The sequence below is a fragment of the Symphalangus syndactylus genome, chromosome 13 (genome assembly GCF_028878055.3).
Source record: "Symphalangus syndactylus isolate Jambi chromosome 13, NHGRI_mSymSyn1-v2.1_pri, whole genome shotgun sequence".
NCBI lineage: Eukaryota > Metazoa > Chordata > Mammalia > Primates > Hylobatidae > Symphalangus > Symphalangus syndactylus.
The window spans coordinates 46558980-46574585 of NC_072435.2; the positions used below are offsets into that span (position 1 = coordinate 46558980).

At 48.8% G+C, this 15606-nt stretch overlaps 1 protein-coding gene across 1 annotated transcript; it reads right to left on the reverse strand.

Annotated features, from left to right (window-relative positions):
- Nucleotides 1-5417: 5417 nt before the first annotated feature.
- On the reverse strand, nt 5418-5770 carry LOC129459427 (large ribosomal subunit protein eL43-like). The gene has a single exon (XM_055236153.2). It carries the CDS (start codon nt 5743-5745, stop codon nt 5467-5469), a length of 279 nt encoding a protein of 92 aa, XP_055092128.1. The 5' UTR covers nt 5746-5770; the 3' UTR covers nt 5418-5466.
- Nucleotides 5771-15606: the final 9836 nt, after the last annotated feature.

Below are 15606 nucleotides of genomic sequence, written 5' to 3' on the forward strand. Positions count from 1 at the left end.
ATCAGCCTGGCCAATATGGTGAAACCCCATCTCTACTAAAAAAATACAAAAAAATTAGCCGGGCATTGTGGCATGTGCCTGTAGTCCCAACTATTCAGGAGGCTGAGGCAGGAGAATTGCTTGAACCAGGGAGGCGGAGGTTGCAGTGAGCCAAGATCACACCACTGCACTCCAGCCTGGGCGACAGAGAAAGACTCCATCTCAAAAAAAAAAAAAAAATTATGGGGCCAGGTGCGGTGGCTCACGCCTGTAATCCCAGCACTTTAGGTGGTCTAGGCAGGTGGATCACTTGAGGTCAGGAGTTTAAGACCAACCTGGCCAAAATCAGGAAACCCTATCTCTACTAAAAATACAAAAATTAGTTGGGTGTGATGGTGAATGTCTGTAGTCCTGGCTACTCAGGAGGTAGAGGAGAGAGAATAACTTGAACCCAGGAGTGGAGGTTCCAGTGAGCTGAGATCACGCTGCTGTACTCCAGCCTGGGCGACAGAGCAAGACTCTGTCTAAAAACAAACAAAAAAACAAAAACAAGTATGAGTGCCACTGCCAAAATAGAAATAATTTAATCAAACAGAGATTCAAGAATTGTGGAGCACCCAGCTATAGTTTGTAGTTTGTGGTCCATGGGAGGGGCTTGAAGGAAAGACATTTATAGGTTGCATGATGAAGAAAACTATATTCAATAATTGCTCAGGTATGGTTATGTAGGTTAATTTGTACAATTAAGGTGGAAATTTTCTGGTTAGGCAATCAGAGCTTAATTGACAGTTTATAGTTGCTTAAGCCTGAATTTTGCTTCCCCTAATGTAAACCTTTTTTTTTTTTTTTTTTTTTTTTTTTTTTGAGACGGAGTCTCACTGTGTAGCCCAGGCTGGAGTGCAATGGCATGATCTTGGCTCACTGCAACCTCCGCCTCCCGGGTTCAAGCAATTCTCCTGCCTCATCCTTCCGAGTAGCTGGGACTACAGGTGCATGCCACCATGCGCGGCTAATTTTTTGTGTGTATTTTTCGTAGCGATGGGGTTTCCCCATGTTAGCCAGGATGGTCTTGATCTCCTGACCTCATGATTCACCTGCCTCGGCCTCCCAAAATGGTAGGATTACAGGCGTGAGCTGCCACACCCGGCCCTACCCATAATGTAGTAATTAACCAAAAAATGTCCTTGAGTTTAGATTTTTTTATTTTAGAAGTAGCAATTTGAGGACTACAGCCTCCTCAGTTTATTTGCCTGCCACATAATTATTTTCATACCACACAGGGGACTGATTTTCCGTGGCATTTTTCACATATGCCTCAAGGGTACCCCATGTTCTTCAATTAATCATTTTTTAAAAAGCACTGGATAACACTATTGAAAAGATTTGTTTTCTGTTTGTAAATATTTCCATTGAGAAGACAGGAAAGACTAAACCCCTGACACTGTAAGGAAGGAGACCACCTTTCTCCTTGTCTCATGCCTCAGAAAAAGAAAAAAGGAAGCAAAAGCTAAAGAAAGGCAGAAATGAGATCAATAGTGAGACAGCTCTTGGCCACTCCCCAGGGCTGGTAGTTAAAAATCAACTCCTGACCTAACTGCTTGTATTATTCATAGATTTCAGGCATTGTATGAGGAGGCATTGTGAAATTTTCTGTTCTGTCCTGTCCTGATTACCGATGCATACAGCCTCAGTTACGTACCCCATGCTTGCTCATTCAATCATGGCCCTTTCAAGTGGACACCTTTAGAGTTGTAAGCCCTTAAAAGGGACTGAAATTTCTCTCTCAGGGAGCTCGCTTTTGAGACGCGAGTCTCCTGATGCTCCTGGCCGAATAAAGCCTCTTCCTTCTTTTTTTTTTTTTTTTTTTTTTGAGACGGAGTCTCTCTCTGTCACCCAGGCTAGAGTGCAGTGGCACAATCTCGGCTCACTGCAAGCTCCGCCTCCTGGGTTCACGCCATTCTCCTGCCTCAGCCTCTCCGAGTAGCTGGGACTACAAGACGCCCGCCACCACGCCCGGCTAATTTTTTGTATTTTTTTTAGTGGAGACGGGGTTTCACCGTGGTCTCGATCTCCTGACCTCGTGATCCACCCGCCTCGGCCTCCCAAAGTGCTGGGATTACAAGCGTGAGCCACCACGCCCAGCCAAGATGTTTCATCTTAATCCAGACTTTCCACATTCCTGAGTTGAGCTGTATTCTTCACTCTAAACTAGTGGTAATTCCAGAAATTTAGTGGCATAAAATATTGTTGCCCCCATCTGAAAATCTAATTGCCACCACCAATTTTTGATTCAGTAGTACCAGATAGTAAAATTAAGAAACCTGCCTATTGAAAGTATTATTTCTTTCTTTCTTTCTTTTTTTTTTTTTTTTTTAGACGGAGTCTCGCTCTTTCACCCAGGCTGGAGTGCAGTGGCGCGATCTCGGCTCACTGCAGGCTCTGCACCCCGGGGTTCATGCCATTCTCCTGCCTCAGCCTCCCGCGTAGCTGGGACTACAGGCGCCCGCCACCTCGCCCGGCTAATTTTTTGTATTTTTTTTTTTTTTTTTTTTGAGACGGAGTCTTGCTCTGTCGCCCAGGCTGGAGTGCAGTGGCGCAATCTCGGCTCACTGCAAGCTCCGCCTCCCGGGTTCACGCCGTTCTCCTGCCTCAGCCTCTCCGAGTAGCTGGGACTACAGGCGCCCGCCACCACGCCCGGCTAATTTTTTGTATTTTTAGTAGAGACGGGGTTTCACCGTGGTCTCGATCTCCTGACCTCGTGATCCGCCCGCCTCGGCCTCCCAAAGTGCTGGGATTACAAGCGTGAGCCACCGCGCCCGGCCAATTTTTTGTATTTTTTAGTGGAAACGGGGTTTCACCATGTTAGCCAGGATGGTCTCGATCTCCTGACCTCGTGATCCACCTGCCTCGGCCTCCCAAAGTGCTGGGATTACAGGCGTGAGCCACCGTGCCCAGCCCTCTTTGTTTCTTTTCTTTTCTTTTCTTTCTTTCTTTCTTTCTTTCTTTCTTTCTTTCTTTCTTTCTTTCTTTCTTTCTTTCTTTCTTTCTTTCCTCTCTCTCTTTCTTTCTTTCTTTCTTCTTTCCTTCTTTTTTTTTTTTTTTTTTTTTTTTTTAGGCAGAGTCTGGCTCTGTCCCCCAGGCTGGAGTGCAGTGGCACCATCTCGGCTCACTGCAAGCTCCACCTCCCGGGTTCACGCCATTCTCCTGCCTCAGCCTCCCGAGTAGCTGGGACTACAGGTGCCCGCCACTACGCCCTGCTAATTTTTTTTGTATTTTTAGTAGAGACAGGGTTTCACTATGTTGGCCAGGATGGTCTCAAACTCCTGACCTCGTGATCCGCCCACCTCGGCCTCCCAAAGTGCTAGGATTACAGGCTTGAGCCACCGCGCCCGGCCCCTTTTTTTTCTTTCTTTTGAAAGAGTTTCACTCTTGTTGCCCAGGCTGGAGTGCAATGGTATGATCTCCGCTCACCACAACATCCACTTCTCCGGTTCAAGCAATTCTTTTGCCTCAGCCTCCTGAGTAGCTGGGATTACAGGCCTGTGCCACCACGCCCGGCTAATTTTTTGTATTTTTAGTAGAGATGGGGTTTCTCTTTGATGGTCAGAGTGGTCTTGAACTCCTGACCTCAGGTTATCCATCACCTCAGCCTCCTGAAGTGCTAGGATTACAGGTGTGAGCCACTGTACCCGGCTGAAAGTATTTCGTAAATATTTAGAAATTTCTGTTATGAATTAGTATTTTGGTATTAATTTACTAGAATATTTTATTATATCTGCTCTGCTGAGCACATTACTAACTTGTAATTGGAGAATATGAGGAAGATTCATGTTATTTATTTTTAATAAAACAGGTATTATTGTCCTAAGCCAGACCTGATCACCTGTCTGGAGCAAGGAAAAAAACCCTTGACTATGAAGAGACATGAGATGATTGCCAAACCCCCAGGTAGGTGTGAGTGAAAACGAATACAAGAGATGACACAGATAAGAGGTCCCAAGGTCAATGAGAAAGCCAGTTTTTAAAATGTGATTCAGGAAGCTGTGTTCCAAAGGAAATAGTTCCTGGGCAGCTGTGTTATTTGTTTATTTATTTATTTAATTTTGCTTCTACAAAGGGGCATCTTTTGTCTTATGATTTTAAATTCTCTAAGGATTCCACTTTTCTTTTGGTGGGCTTCCTTCAAGTTCACAGTGAGAGCCAAAGTCCTCTTCATGGCATATAAGAGACTGCACAGGCTGGGCACATTGGCTCATGCCTGTAATCTCAGAACTTTGGGAGGCTAAGGCAGTGGATCACCTGAAGTCAGAAATTCGAGATTAGCCTGACCAACATGGTGAAACCTCGTCTTTACAAAAAATACAAAAATTAGCCAGGTGGGTTGTTGGGCCCTATAATCACAGCTACTTGGGAGGCTGAGGCCAAAGAATCACTTGAACCCTGAAGGCGGAGCTTGCCGTGAGCCAAGATCGTGCCATTGCACCCCAGCCCAGGCAACAGAGTGAGACTCCATCACAAAAAAACAAAACAAGGCAAACAAACGAAAAAGAGACTGCACAATCTGGCTGCTTTTCCATTGTTTTGCGGACATGCAAATATCTATCTGCATTATTTAGAGAAACTAAAACTATTTTTCATGTTCTCTTTTTGCATCAGGTCTGATATGTGTGAGAGTAATAGTTTCTGTTGCATTTTTTTGTTCATTTTCCCACACAGTCTGTTCTGTTTTTATTACCATAAAGTCTTGAAATATAGTTTGAAATTATAAGTATGATATTTTTCTGCTTTATTCTTTTTCCTCAAGATTGCTTTGGCTATTCAAAGTTTATTTTAGTTTCACGTAAATTTTAGAATTGTATTTTCCAGTACTGTGAAAAAAATGCCACTGCAATTTTGATAGGAAGTTTATTGAATCTATAGATCACTTTGGATAATATGGCACTTTATTAATATTTATTCTTTCAATCCATAGACATAAAATATTTTAAAATTTATTTGGATCTTCTCTAATTTTTTATTGTAAAGATTTTTACCTCCTTGGTCAACTTTTTTCTCAGAAATTTATTACTTAATGCTATAGCAAGGCCGGGCGCGGTGGCTCACTCCTGTAATCCCAGCACTTTGGGAGGCCGAGGCGGGCGGATCACGAGGTCAGGAGATCGAGATCACGGTGAAACCCCGTCTCTACTAAAAATACAAAAAATTAGCCGGGCGTGGTGGCGGGTGCCTGTAGTCCCAGCTACTCGGAGAGGCTGAGGCAGGAGAATGGCGTGAACCCGGGAGGCGGAGCTTGCAGTGAGCCGAGACTGTGCCACTGCACTCCAGCCTGGGTGACAGAGCGAGACTCCGTCTCAAAAAAAAAAAAAAAAATGCTATAGCAAAGAAGATTTTTTCCCTCTATTTTGTCAGATAGTTTTTTTTTTTTTTTGTTACATAAATTAACCCATTTATTATAGGCCAGTGACGTCTCAAAGAGTAGAGGAGCGTCTACTGGTCTTTCAACTCCTTCAGTCTTCTGATGGCGGACTTTACCGTGACAGCGGAAGTGGTATTGTACGTCCAGGCACAGCCAGCCACTGTCTTCATGCAGGAACCACAGTGCCAGATCCCCACAGCTCGTCTCTTCATTTTGGTTTTGCCACAGAAAGAGCAAGTGTACTTGGCGTGCTGGCTGATTTCAATTTTCTTCACCATTTTCCGGAGGGAGGCCCCATAGCGGGTCCCTTGTTTACCAACGATCCCGACTTTCTTGATACGTTTGGTCATGCCGCTGCGACCTAGGTCCGAGCCCAGAGAGCAGATAGTTTGTTTTAAGTGTATGAAACCGAAGCCAGGCACGGTGGCCAATGCCTGTAATTCCAGCACTTTGGGAGACCAAGGCAGATGTATCAACTGAGGTGGGGAGTTTGAGACCAGCCTAACCAACATGGAGAAACCCTGTCTCTACTAAAAATACAAAAATTAGCTGGGTGTAGTGGTGCATGTCTGTAATCCCAGCTACTCGGGAGGCTGAGGCAGGAGAATTGCTTGAACCTGGGAGGTGGAAGTTGCAGGTAGTCAAGATCACACCATTGCACTCCAGGCTGGTCAAAAGAGCAAGACTCCTTCTCCAAAAAAAAAAAGTGTATGAAACCCTTTATATACTTGTACATTAATTCTGTATTTTGCTAATTTACTGAGTGTATTTATTAGTTTAGACAGATTTTAACATACTGTTTATGGTTTCTTATATACACAATTGTATGAGCCACAAACAGCAACTTTTTACTTTTTTTATTTCAATAGTTTTTTTATTTCTTTGACTAATTCTTCTGCCACATACTTCCAGTGCTACATTAAAATAGAAGCATTGGCCAGTCTCCGTGGCTCACAGCTGTAATCCCAGCATTTTGGGAGGCTGAAGGGGGTGGATCACCTGAGGTCAGGAGTTTGAGACCAGCCTGACCAATATGATGAAACCCTGTCTCTACTAAAAATACAAAAATTAGCTGGGTGTGTTGACATGAGCCTGCAATCCCAGCAACTCAGCAGGCTGAGACAGGAGAATCGCTTGAACATGGGAGGCAGAGGTTGCAGTAAGCCGAGATCACACCGTGCACTTCAGCCTGGGCAACAAGACTGCATCTCACAAGAAAAAAAAAAAAAAGAAGCATTGACGATGCGCACAATATAGTTTTGTATTGGTGTCTGAATTCAATGGAGCAAATACCTGTTCAAGTTTCCACAAACTGATTTTAGAAAGTAAAGATCTTCTTTCGTTGGTCCTTAGGGTGATGAGACACCCTCTGAATTTGTAGTGAAGAGGGGGTGTAGCTTGGTCACAAGGCTGCTGGGTCTGCACTAGGGTCCACCTTTAGTTGGCTTGTTACAGGGGCTTTGGTAGTTGTAATTCTCATTTTATTTTTGGACAGACTGTATATCCTTCAGGACTTTGCTCCACAGGGCAGACACTAGGGCATGTTTTTGCAGTCGAGTCTGCATATGGTAAGCCTTGTATCAGGATGTGGATGAGTACAGCTTTCAGTGAATACCAGAGAGCATTTCCTCAGGTAATTGTGTGGGTTTGTATATAGGTAGAACTGACCATAAGCTGTGGCTCATGTAACTGAAACTGAGTCATTGAACTGCTTCAGGGACCACAGTAAAGGCCAAAGTCTGCAGGCCTGCCTACATGGCTGTAAGTGTGTGCCTTCCTTCAGGTCAGGGAATGGCAGGACCTCTGCCAGACTGTGCCTGGGAAAAGTTTGGGATGGTTACAGAGTAAGTTCTGAATTTTCAGTAGGACCAAGTTGAATGAATCTTATCCTGGTCTGTAGCCAAGAACAGGGGTCCTGTAGTTTCCCACCTGAATGAGGGCCTGCCTTCTGGATAAAACTCTTATGAATCTTAAGCTTTCACAGTGTTTCACAACTCCCTCCCTGGATCTCAAATCTCTCTCAGAGGCACTTATTTTGGAGATGGCATCTTGCTACATAACCCAGGCTGGTCTCAAAATCCTGGCCTGAAGCAGTGACATAACCTTAATGTACCATGTAGCTGTCATTACAGGTGTGAGCCACAATGCCTGGTTCTGTCATAAAGGCATTTTTGTCAGGTATGGCTGATATATATATATATAGTAAGGGGACATGAAAATAGGGCACTTTTAGTCTTTTCATTTTTTTTCTTTCTTTTTCTTTTTTTTTTGTTGAGACAGAGTCTCGCTCTGTCGCCTAGGCTGCAGTGCAGTGGCGCGATCTCGGCTCACTGCAAGCTCCACCTCCCAGGTTCACGCCATTCTCCTGCCTCAGTCTCTCGAGTAGCTGGGACTACAGGCGCCTGCCAACACGCCCGGCTAATTTTTTGTATTTTTAGTAGAGACAGGGTTTCACCGTGTTAGCCAGATGGTCTCGATCTCCTGACCTCGTGATCGGCCCACCTTGGCCTCCCAAAGTGCTGGGATTACAGGCTTGAGCCACTGCGCCCAGCCTTCATTTTTTTTCTTTTTCTTTTTTTTGAGATGGAGTTTTGCTCTTTTTGCCCAGGCTGTAGTGCAATGGCACGATCTTGGCTCACTGCAACCTCGGCCTCCCAGGTTCAAGCAATTCTCCTGCCTCAGCCTCCCAAGTAGCTAGGATTACAGGTGCCTGCCACCATGCCTGACTAATTTTTTATTATTTTTAGTGGAGACGGGGTTTCACCATGTTGGCCAGGATGGTCTCAATCTCTTGACCTCATGATCCGCACGCCTTGGCCTTCCAAAGTTCTGGGATTACAGGCATGAGCCACTGCACCCAGCTAGTCTTTTTATCTTACTGATGTCACTCTCCTTATACATTTTTACTTTCTATTTTCTACTTCAAGTTTGTCTGTAATTTTAGATTCAGATATTTAAAACAATTTGCTAAAATTTTCATATTATGCCTGTAGTAAATTAGATAATTAGTAGGCACTCCATATTTACTAAAATATTTACTTATAAATTTAATTTTGCTGCTGGCAAAAAGGAATTACAGAATTTTCCTCTACTTTCTTCAGCCTGTATCTGAATAATAACATAGTTTATTTCCTAATATGTTTTACATATCAGAGGGTGTAACCCTATTCTGCAAAGTAGATATATATATTTTCTATATTTAACAGTGTAAGGCTATTCTTTGCTTCAAAGTTGGATTACAGCAGTTTCATTTTGTGTAAGAATAGCATATATTTAAAACATAAATATAACTCGTTTCTTTTAAATGCTATTTATTATAAGTTTCTTATTAGAATCTTCTATTTATAATTATACTCCATATTCTCTGAAATTTTACTGCCACACAGTGCATGCCAATGATTCAAAATACTCGCATTTGATGAATACACAGTAATAGTTAAATATTCCAGTTACCTAGTAAATTTTTTTTTGTTTTTGTGAGTCAGAGTCACGCTCTGTCACCCAGGCTGGAGTACAGTGGTGCGGGCTTGGCTTACTGCAACCTCCACCTCCCGGGTTCAAGCAATTCTCTTGTCTCAGCTTTCCAAGGAGCTAAGATTACAGGCATGAGCCACTGCGCCTGGCCTCAGTGTAAGTTTTGTAACATCAGTTTTTTGTGTCTGTTAGTTTTACTTTCGTATTACAATTTTAGACAATTTGCAATTCTGTTTGTACAGTTTAAGTCAATTTGAGGTTTAATTAAGAGATAAATTATGCATGTTTATCACAATCAGATTACATATGTCTATGTGTTTATTTATAAATATGACCCCAATTTTAGTTATGGCTTATCTTATATTCTTTCTTAGCCAATTTTCAATGGCAGTTTTATCTTGTCTAAGTGAGTTGTCATGGAGATAGTCTTATTTTTAACATGTGTTTAATGATGAATATATATTTCCTTTTGTGAGAGAAACACTTGGGTGATTTGAAGGTAAATTTCAAAAAGATTTATAATTCTGTGTTTTTTTCAGTTTGTCTTTAAAAGAATTTTTTTTTTTTTGAGACGGAGTCTTGCTCTGTCGCCCAGGCTGGAGTGCAGTGGCGCAATCTCGGCTCACTGCAAGCTCCGCCTCCCGGGTTCACACCATTCTCCTGCCTCAGCCTCCCAAGTCTGGGACTACAGGCGCCTGCCACCATGCCCGGCTAATTTTTTGTATTTTTAGTAGAGACGGGGTTTCACCGTGTTAGCCAGGATGGTCTCGATCTCCCGACCTTGAGATCTGCCCACCTCGGCCTCCCAAAGTGCTGGGATTAAAGGCGTGAGCCACTGCTCCCGGCCAAAAGAAATATTTTAAAAACACATAACATAGGCCGGGCGCGGTGGCTCACGCCTGTAATCCCAGCACTTTGGGAGGCCGAGGCGGGCGGATCACGAGGTCAGGAGATCGAGACCATCCTGGTTAACACGGTGAAACCCCGTCTCTACTAAAAGTACAAAAAATTAGCCGGGCGAGGTGGCGGGCGTAGTCCCAGCTACTGTGGAGGCTGAGGCAGGAGAATGGCGTGAACCCCAGGGGATGGAGCTTGCGGTGAGCCGAGATCGCGCCACCGTACTCCAGCCTGTGCGATAGCGAGACTCCGTCTCAAAAAAAAAAAAACAAAAAAAAACACATAACATAAAATATGCCGTCTTGAATCTATTGAAGTGAATATTTCATGGCCAGGCGTGTTGGTGGGTCTCATTTGTAATCCCAGGATTTTGGGAGGCCAAGACAGAAGGGTCCCTGGAGCCCAAAAGCTTGAGACCAGCCTGGGCAACATATGGAGACCTTTCTCTATTAAAAAAATTAATAAGTGCCAGGCGTGGTGGTGTGCACCTGTGGTCCCATCTATGTTGGAGATTGAGGGGGAATCAAAACTGTGCTTCTACATTCCATCTTTGGTGACAGAGTGAGACCCTGTCTCAAAAAAAAAGCTGTTCATTTCAGGGATGTTAAGTATATTTGAATTGTTTTGCAAAAACACTTCTAGAAACTTTACATGTTGCAAAACTTAAACTCCATACCCATTAACAACTGCTAATTTTACCCTGTCTAGCCCTAGACTAGACAAAGCTTCCACTTTCTCTTTTTATGATTTTGACTTCTTAAGATACCCCATATAAGTGGAATCATACAGTATCCATCATTTTGTTACTGGATTAATTCAGGTGACATAATATTCTCAAGGTTCATCTTAAAATGTGACAAGATTTTTCTATTTAAGGTGGAATAATATTTCATCATATGTATATGTTACATTTTTTTTTTTTTTTTTCTTTTTTTTTTTTTATTTATTTATTTATTTATTTATTTTATTTTTATTTATTTATTTTTTTGAGACGGAGTCTCACTCTGTCGCCCAGGCTGGAGTGCAGTGGCGTGATCTCGGCTCATTGCAAGCTCCGCCTCCCGGGTTCACACCATTCTCCTGCCTCAGCCTCCCGAGTAAATGGGACTACAAGTGCTCACCACCACGCCCAGCCATTTTGTATTTTTAGTAGAGACGGGGTTTCACCGTGTTAGCCAGGCTGGTCTCGATCTCCTAACCTTATGATCTGCCCGCCTCGGCATCCCAAAGTGCTAGGATTACAGGCGTGAGCACCGTGCCTGGCCTAAGGTTTTCTTTTTTTTTTTTTTTTTTTTTTTTATTAATTTTTTTTGCATACAAAAACAATAAACATTTTCTAAAAATACATACAAACAAAAAGATGCGTATCAAACATATTGGGAAGGTTGCACATGGGAAGTCGGGGAATAGAAATGGGGGTGGGAGTTAAAATAAATGAGAGAGGGACTTTATATGGATCAGTGATAATAACTCAATCCTCTATTTGACAAAGAAGAGGGAGAAGGAAGAGGAAGAAAAAGAAAGTGGGATAAAGGATCAGAAAGGGAGGAAAATAGAAAAAATTAGAGTATGACTCCAGGGTAGACCTGTTTTGTTGTCATTGAGTTGGTTGGTTGGTTTGTGTGTTGTATTCTTCATGTTTCGCCAAGTTGGCCAGACTGGTCTCGAACTCCTAGCCCGAAGTGATCAACCCGCCTCGCCCCCCAGAGTGCCGGGACCACAGGCGTGAGCCACCACGTCCAGCCCCCACATTGCTTCTGGCCTCCGTGGTAGACCTCCCAGACGGAGCGGCCAGGCAGAGGAGCTCCTCACTTCTACCCAGACACGGGGCGGCCGGGCAGAGGGGCTCCTCACTTCCCAGACGGGGCGGCCAGGCAGAGACGCTCCTCACTTCTTCCCAGACGATAGGTGGCCGGGCAGAGGCGCTCCTCACTTCCCAGACGATGGGTGGCCGGGCAGAGGCGCTCCTCACTTCCCAGACGATGGGTGGCCGGGCAGAGGCGCTCCTCACTTCCCAGACGATGGGCGGCCGGGCAGAGGCGCTCCTCATCTCCCAGACGATGGGTGTCCGGGCAGAGGCACTCCTCACTTCCCAGATGGGGCAGCCGGGCAGAGGCGCTCCTCACTTTCCAGATGATGGGTGGCCGGGCAGAGGCGCTCCTCACCTCCCAGACGATGGGTGGCCTGGCAGAGGCGCTCCTCACCTCCCAGACGATGGGTGGCCGGGCAGAGGCGCTCCTCACCTCCCAGACGGGGCGGCCGGGCAGAGGCGCTCCTCACTTCTTCCCGGACGGGGCGGCCGGGCAGAGGCGCTCCTCACTTCTTCCCGGACGGGGCGGTCGGGCAGAGGCGCTCCTCACTTCTTCCCGGACGGGGCGGCCGGGCAGAGGCGCTCCTCACTTCCCAGACGGTGGGTGGCCGGGCAGAGGCGCTCCTCACTTCCCAGACGATGGGTGGCTGTGCAGAGGCGCTCCTCACTTCTTCCCGGATGGGGCGCCCGGGCAGAGGCGCTCCTCATTTCTTCCCGGACGGGGCGGCCGGGCAGAGGCGCTCCTCACTTCCCAGACGGGGCGGCCGGGCAGAGGCGCTCCTCACTTCTTCCCGGACGGGGCGGCCGGGCAGAGGCGCTCCTCACTTCTTCCCGGACGGGGCGCCCGGGCAGAGGCGCTCCTCACTTCTTCCCGGACGGGGCGGCCGGGCAGAGGCGCTCCTCACTTCTTCCCGGACGGGGCGGCCGGGCAGAGGCGCTCCTCACTTCTTCCCGGACGGGGCGGCCGGGCAGAGGCGCTCCTCACTTCTTCCCGGACGGGGCGGCCGGGCAGAGGCGCTGCTCACTTCTTCCCGGACGGGGCGGCCGGGCAGAGGCGCTGCTCACTTCCCAGACGGGGCGGCCGGGTAGAGGCACTCCTCACTTCCCAGACGGGGCGGCCGGGCAGAGGCGTTCCTCACTTCCCAGACGGGGCGGCCGGGCAGAGGCGCTCCTCACTTCCCAGACGATGGGTGACCAGGCAGAGGCGCTCCTCACTTCTTCCCGGACGGGGCGGCCGGGCAGAGGCGCTCCTCACTTCTTCCCGGACGGGGCGGCCGGGCAGAGGCGCTCCTCACTTCTTCCCGGACGGGGCGGCCGGGCAGAGGCGCTCCTCACTTCTTCCCGGGCGGGGCGGCCGGGCAGAGGCGCTCCTCACTTCTTCCCGGGTGGGGCTGCCGGGCAGAGGCGCTCCTCACTTCTTCCCGGACGGGGCGGCCGGGCGGAGGCACTCCTCACTTCCCAGACGATGGGTGGCCAGGCAGAGGCGCTCCTCACTTCCCAGACGGTGGGTGGCCGGGCAGAGGCGCTCCTCACTTCCCAGACGGTGGGTGGCCGGGCAGAGGGGCTCCTCACTTCCCAGACGGTGGGTGGCCGGGCAGAGGCGCTCCTCACTTCCCAGACGGTGGGTGGCCGGGCAGAGGCGCTCCTCACTTCCCAGACGGTGGGTGGCCGGGCAGAGGCGCTCCTCACTTCCCAGACGGTGGGTGGCCGGGCAGAGGCGCTCCTCACTTCCCAGACGGGGCGGCCGGGCAGAGGCACTGCTCACTTCCCAGACGGGGCGGCCGGGTAGAGGCACTCCTCACTTCCCAGATGGGGCGGCCGGGCAGAGGCGCTCCTCACTTCCCAGACAGTGGGTGGCCGGGCAGAGGCGCTCCTCACTTCCCAGACGATGGGTGGCCGGGCAGAGGCGCTCCTCACTTCTTCCCGGATGGGGCGGCCGGGCAGAGGCGCTCCTCACTTCTTCCCGGACGGGGCGGCCGGGCAGAGGCGCTCCTCACTTCTTCCCGGACGGGGGCGGCCGGGCAGAGGCGCTCACTTCTTCCCGGACGGGGCGGCCGGGCAGAGGCGCTCCTCACTTCTTCCCGGACGGGGCGGCCGGGCAGAGGCGCTCCTCACTTCTTCCCGGGCGGGGCGGCCGGGCAGAGGCGCTCCTCACTTCTTCCCGGGCGGGGCGGCCGGGCAGAGGCGCTCCTCACTTCCCAGACGATGGGTGGCCAGGCAGAGGCGCTCCTCACTTCCCAGACGGTGGGTGGCCGGGCAGAGGGGCTCCTCACTTCCCAGACGGTGGGTGGCCGGGCAGAGGCGCTCCTCACTTCCCAGACCGTGGGTGGCCGGGCAGAGGCGCTCCTCACTTCCCAGACGGTGGGTGGCCGGGCAGAGGCGCTCCTCACTTCCCAGACGGGGCGGCCGGGCAGAGGTGCTCCTCACCTCCCAGACGGGGCGGCCGGGCAGAGGCGCTCCCCACCTTCCAGATGGGGCGGCGGCCGGGCAGGGGCTGCAATCCCAGCACCCTGGCAGGCCAAGGCAGGCGGCCGGGGGGTAGAGGCTGCCGCGAGGCCAGACCACGCCACCGCCCTCCAGCCCGGGCAACACCGAGCACTGGGTGAGCGAGACTCCGTCTGTAGTCCCAGTACCTCGGGAGGCTGAGGCGGGCAGAGCACTCGCCGTCAGGAGCTGGCAGGCTGAGGCGGGCAGAGCACTCGGCGTCAGGAGCTGGCGAGCAGCGTGGCCAAGATGGCGAACGCGTGCCTGCATCCAAAGGAGAAAAGGCAGGCAGCGGTGGCGCGCGCCGGCGGTCCTAGGCAGTCCGCGGTGCGGGCAGCAGCAAGCCCAGTAGATTGTAGCCTGGGCCAGAGAGGGAAAGAAAGAAAGAAAGAGAGAAAGAGAGAAAGAGAGAAAGAGAGAGAGAGAGAGAGAGAAGCTATGTTACATTTTTTGATATGTTTATAAATCAAGAGACATCTGGGTTGCTTCAGCCTTTTGTCTTTTGTGAATACTGGTACAATAAACATTGATTTTCTTTTTTTTTTTTTTTTTTTTTTTTTGAGACGGAGTCTCGCTCTGTCGCCCAGGCTGGAGTGCAGTGGCGCAATCTCGGCTCACCGCAAGCTCCGCCTCCCGGGTTCACGCCATTCTCCTGCCTCAGCCTCCGGAGTAGCTGGGACTACAGGCGCCCGCCACCACGCCCGGCTAATTTTTTGTATTTTTAGTAGAGACGGGGTTTCACCGTGTTAGCCAAGATGGTCTCGATCTGCTGACCTCGTGATCCGCCCGCCTCGGCCTCCCAAAGTGCTGGGATTACAGGCTTGAGCCACCGCGCCCGGCCGACTAAACATTGATTTTCAAATATGTCATAATTATAGCAACTGGGGTATTGAAATATCCTACTATAATTATATTTCTCTCTATGTGTTTATTCAGTTTTGTTAGTATTTGCTTTATATATTTGAAACCCTAATTTGAAACACACGCACACACAAATACACACAAATTTGTGATAGGTTCCCAGTGAATGAATCTATATATTGTTTAATGTCCTTGTGTGTCTTTTTGAAGTTTTGACTTAAAGTACATTTTATAAAATATGACAGTTTTTGACTTAAGATGTAGCTTGTGTAATATTATTTTGACCTCTTCTGCTCTCATTTGATTAATATTTATGAAGGGGTGGGTTGCCCCTCCACACCTGTGGGTGTTTCTCGTTAGGTGGAACTTGGAAAAGAAAGAGACACAGAGACAAAGTATAGAGAAAGAAGGCCGGGCGCGGTGGCTCATGCTTGTAATCCCAGCACTTTGGGAGGCCGAGGCGGGCGGATCACGAGGTCAGGAGATCGAGACCATGGTGAAACCCGGTCTCTACTAAAAATACAAAAAAAAAATTAGCCGGCGTGGTGGCGGGCGCCTGTAGTCCCAGCTACTCGGAGAGGCTGAGGCAGGAGAATGGCGTGAACCCAGGAGGCGGAGCTTGCAGTGAGCCGAGATTGTGCCACTGCACTCCAGCCTGGGTGACAGTGAGATTCCATCTCAAAAA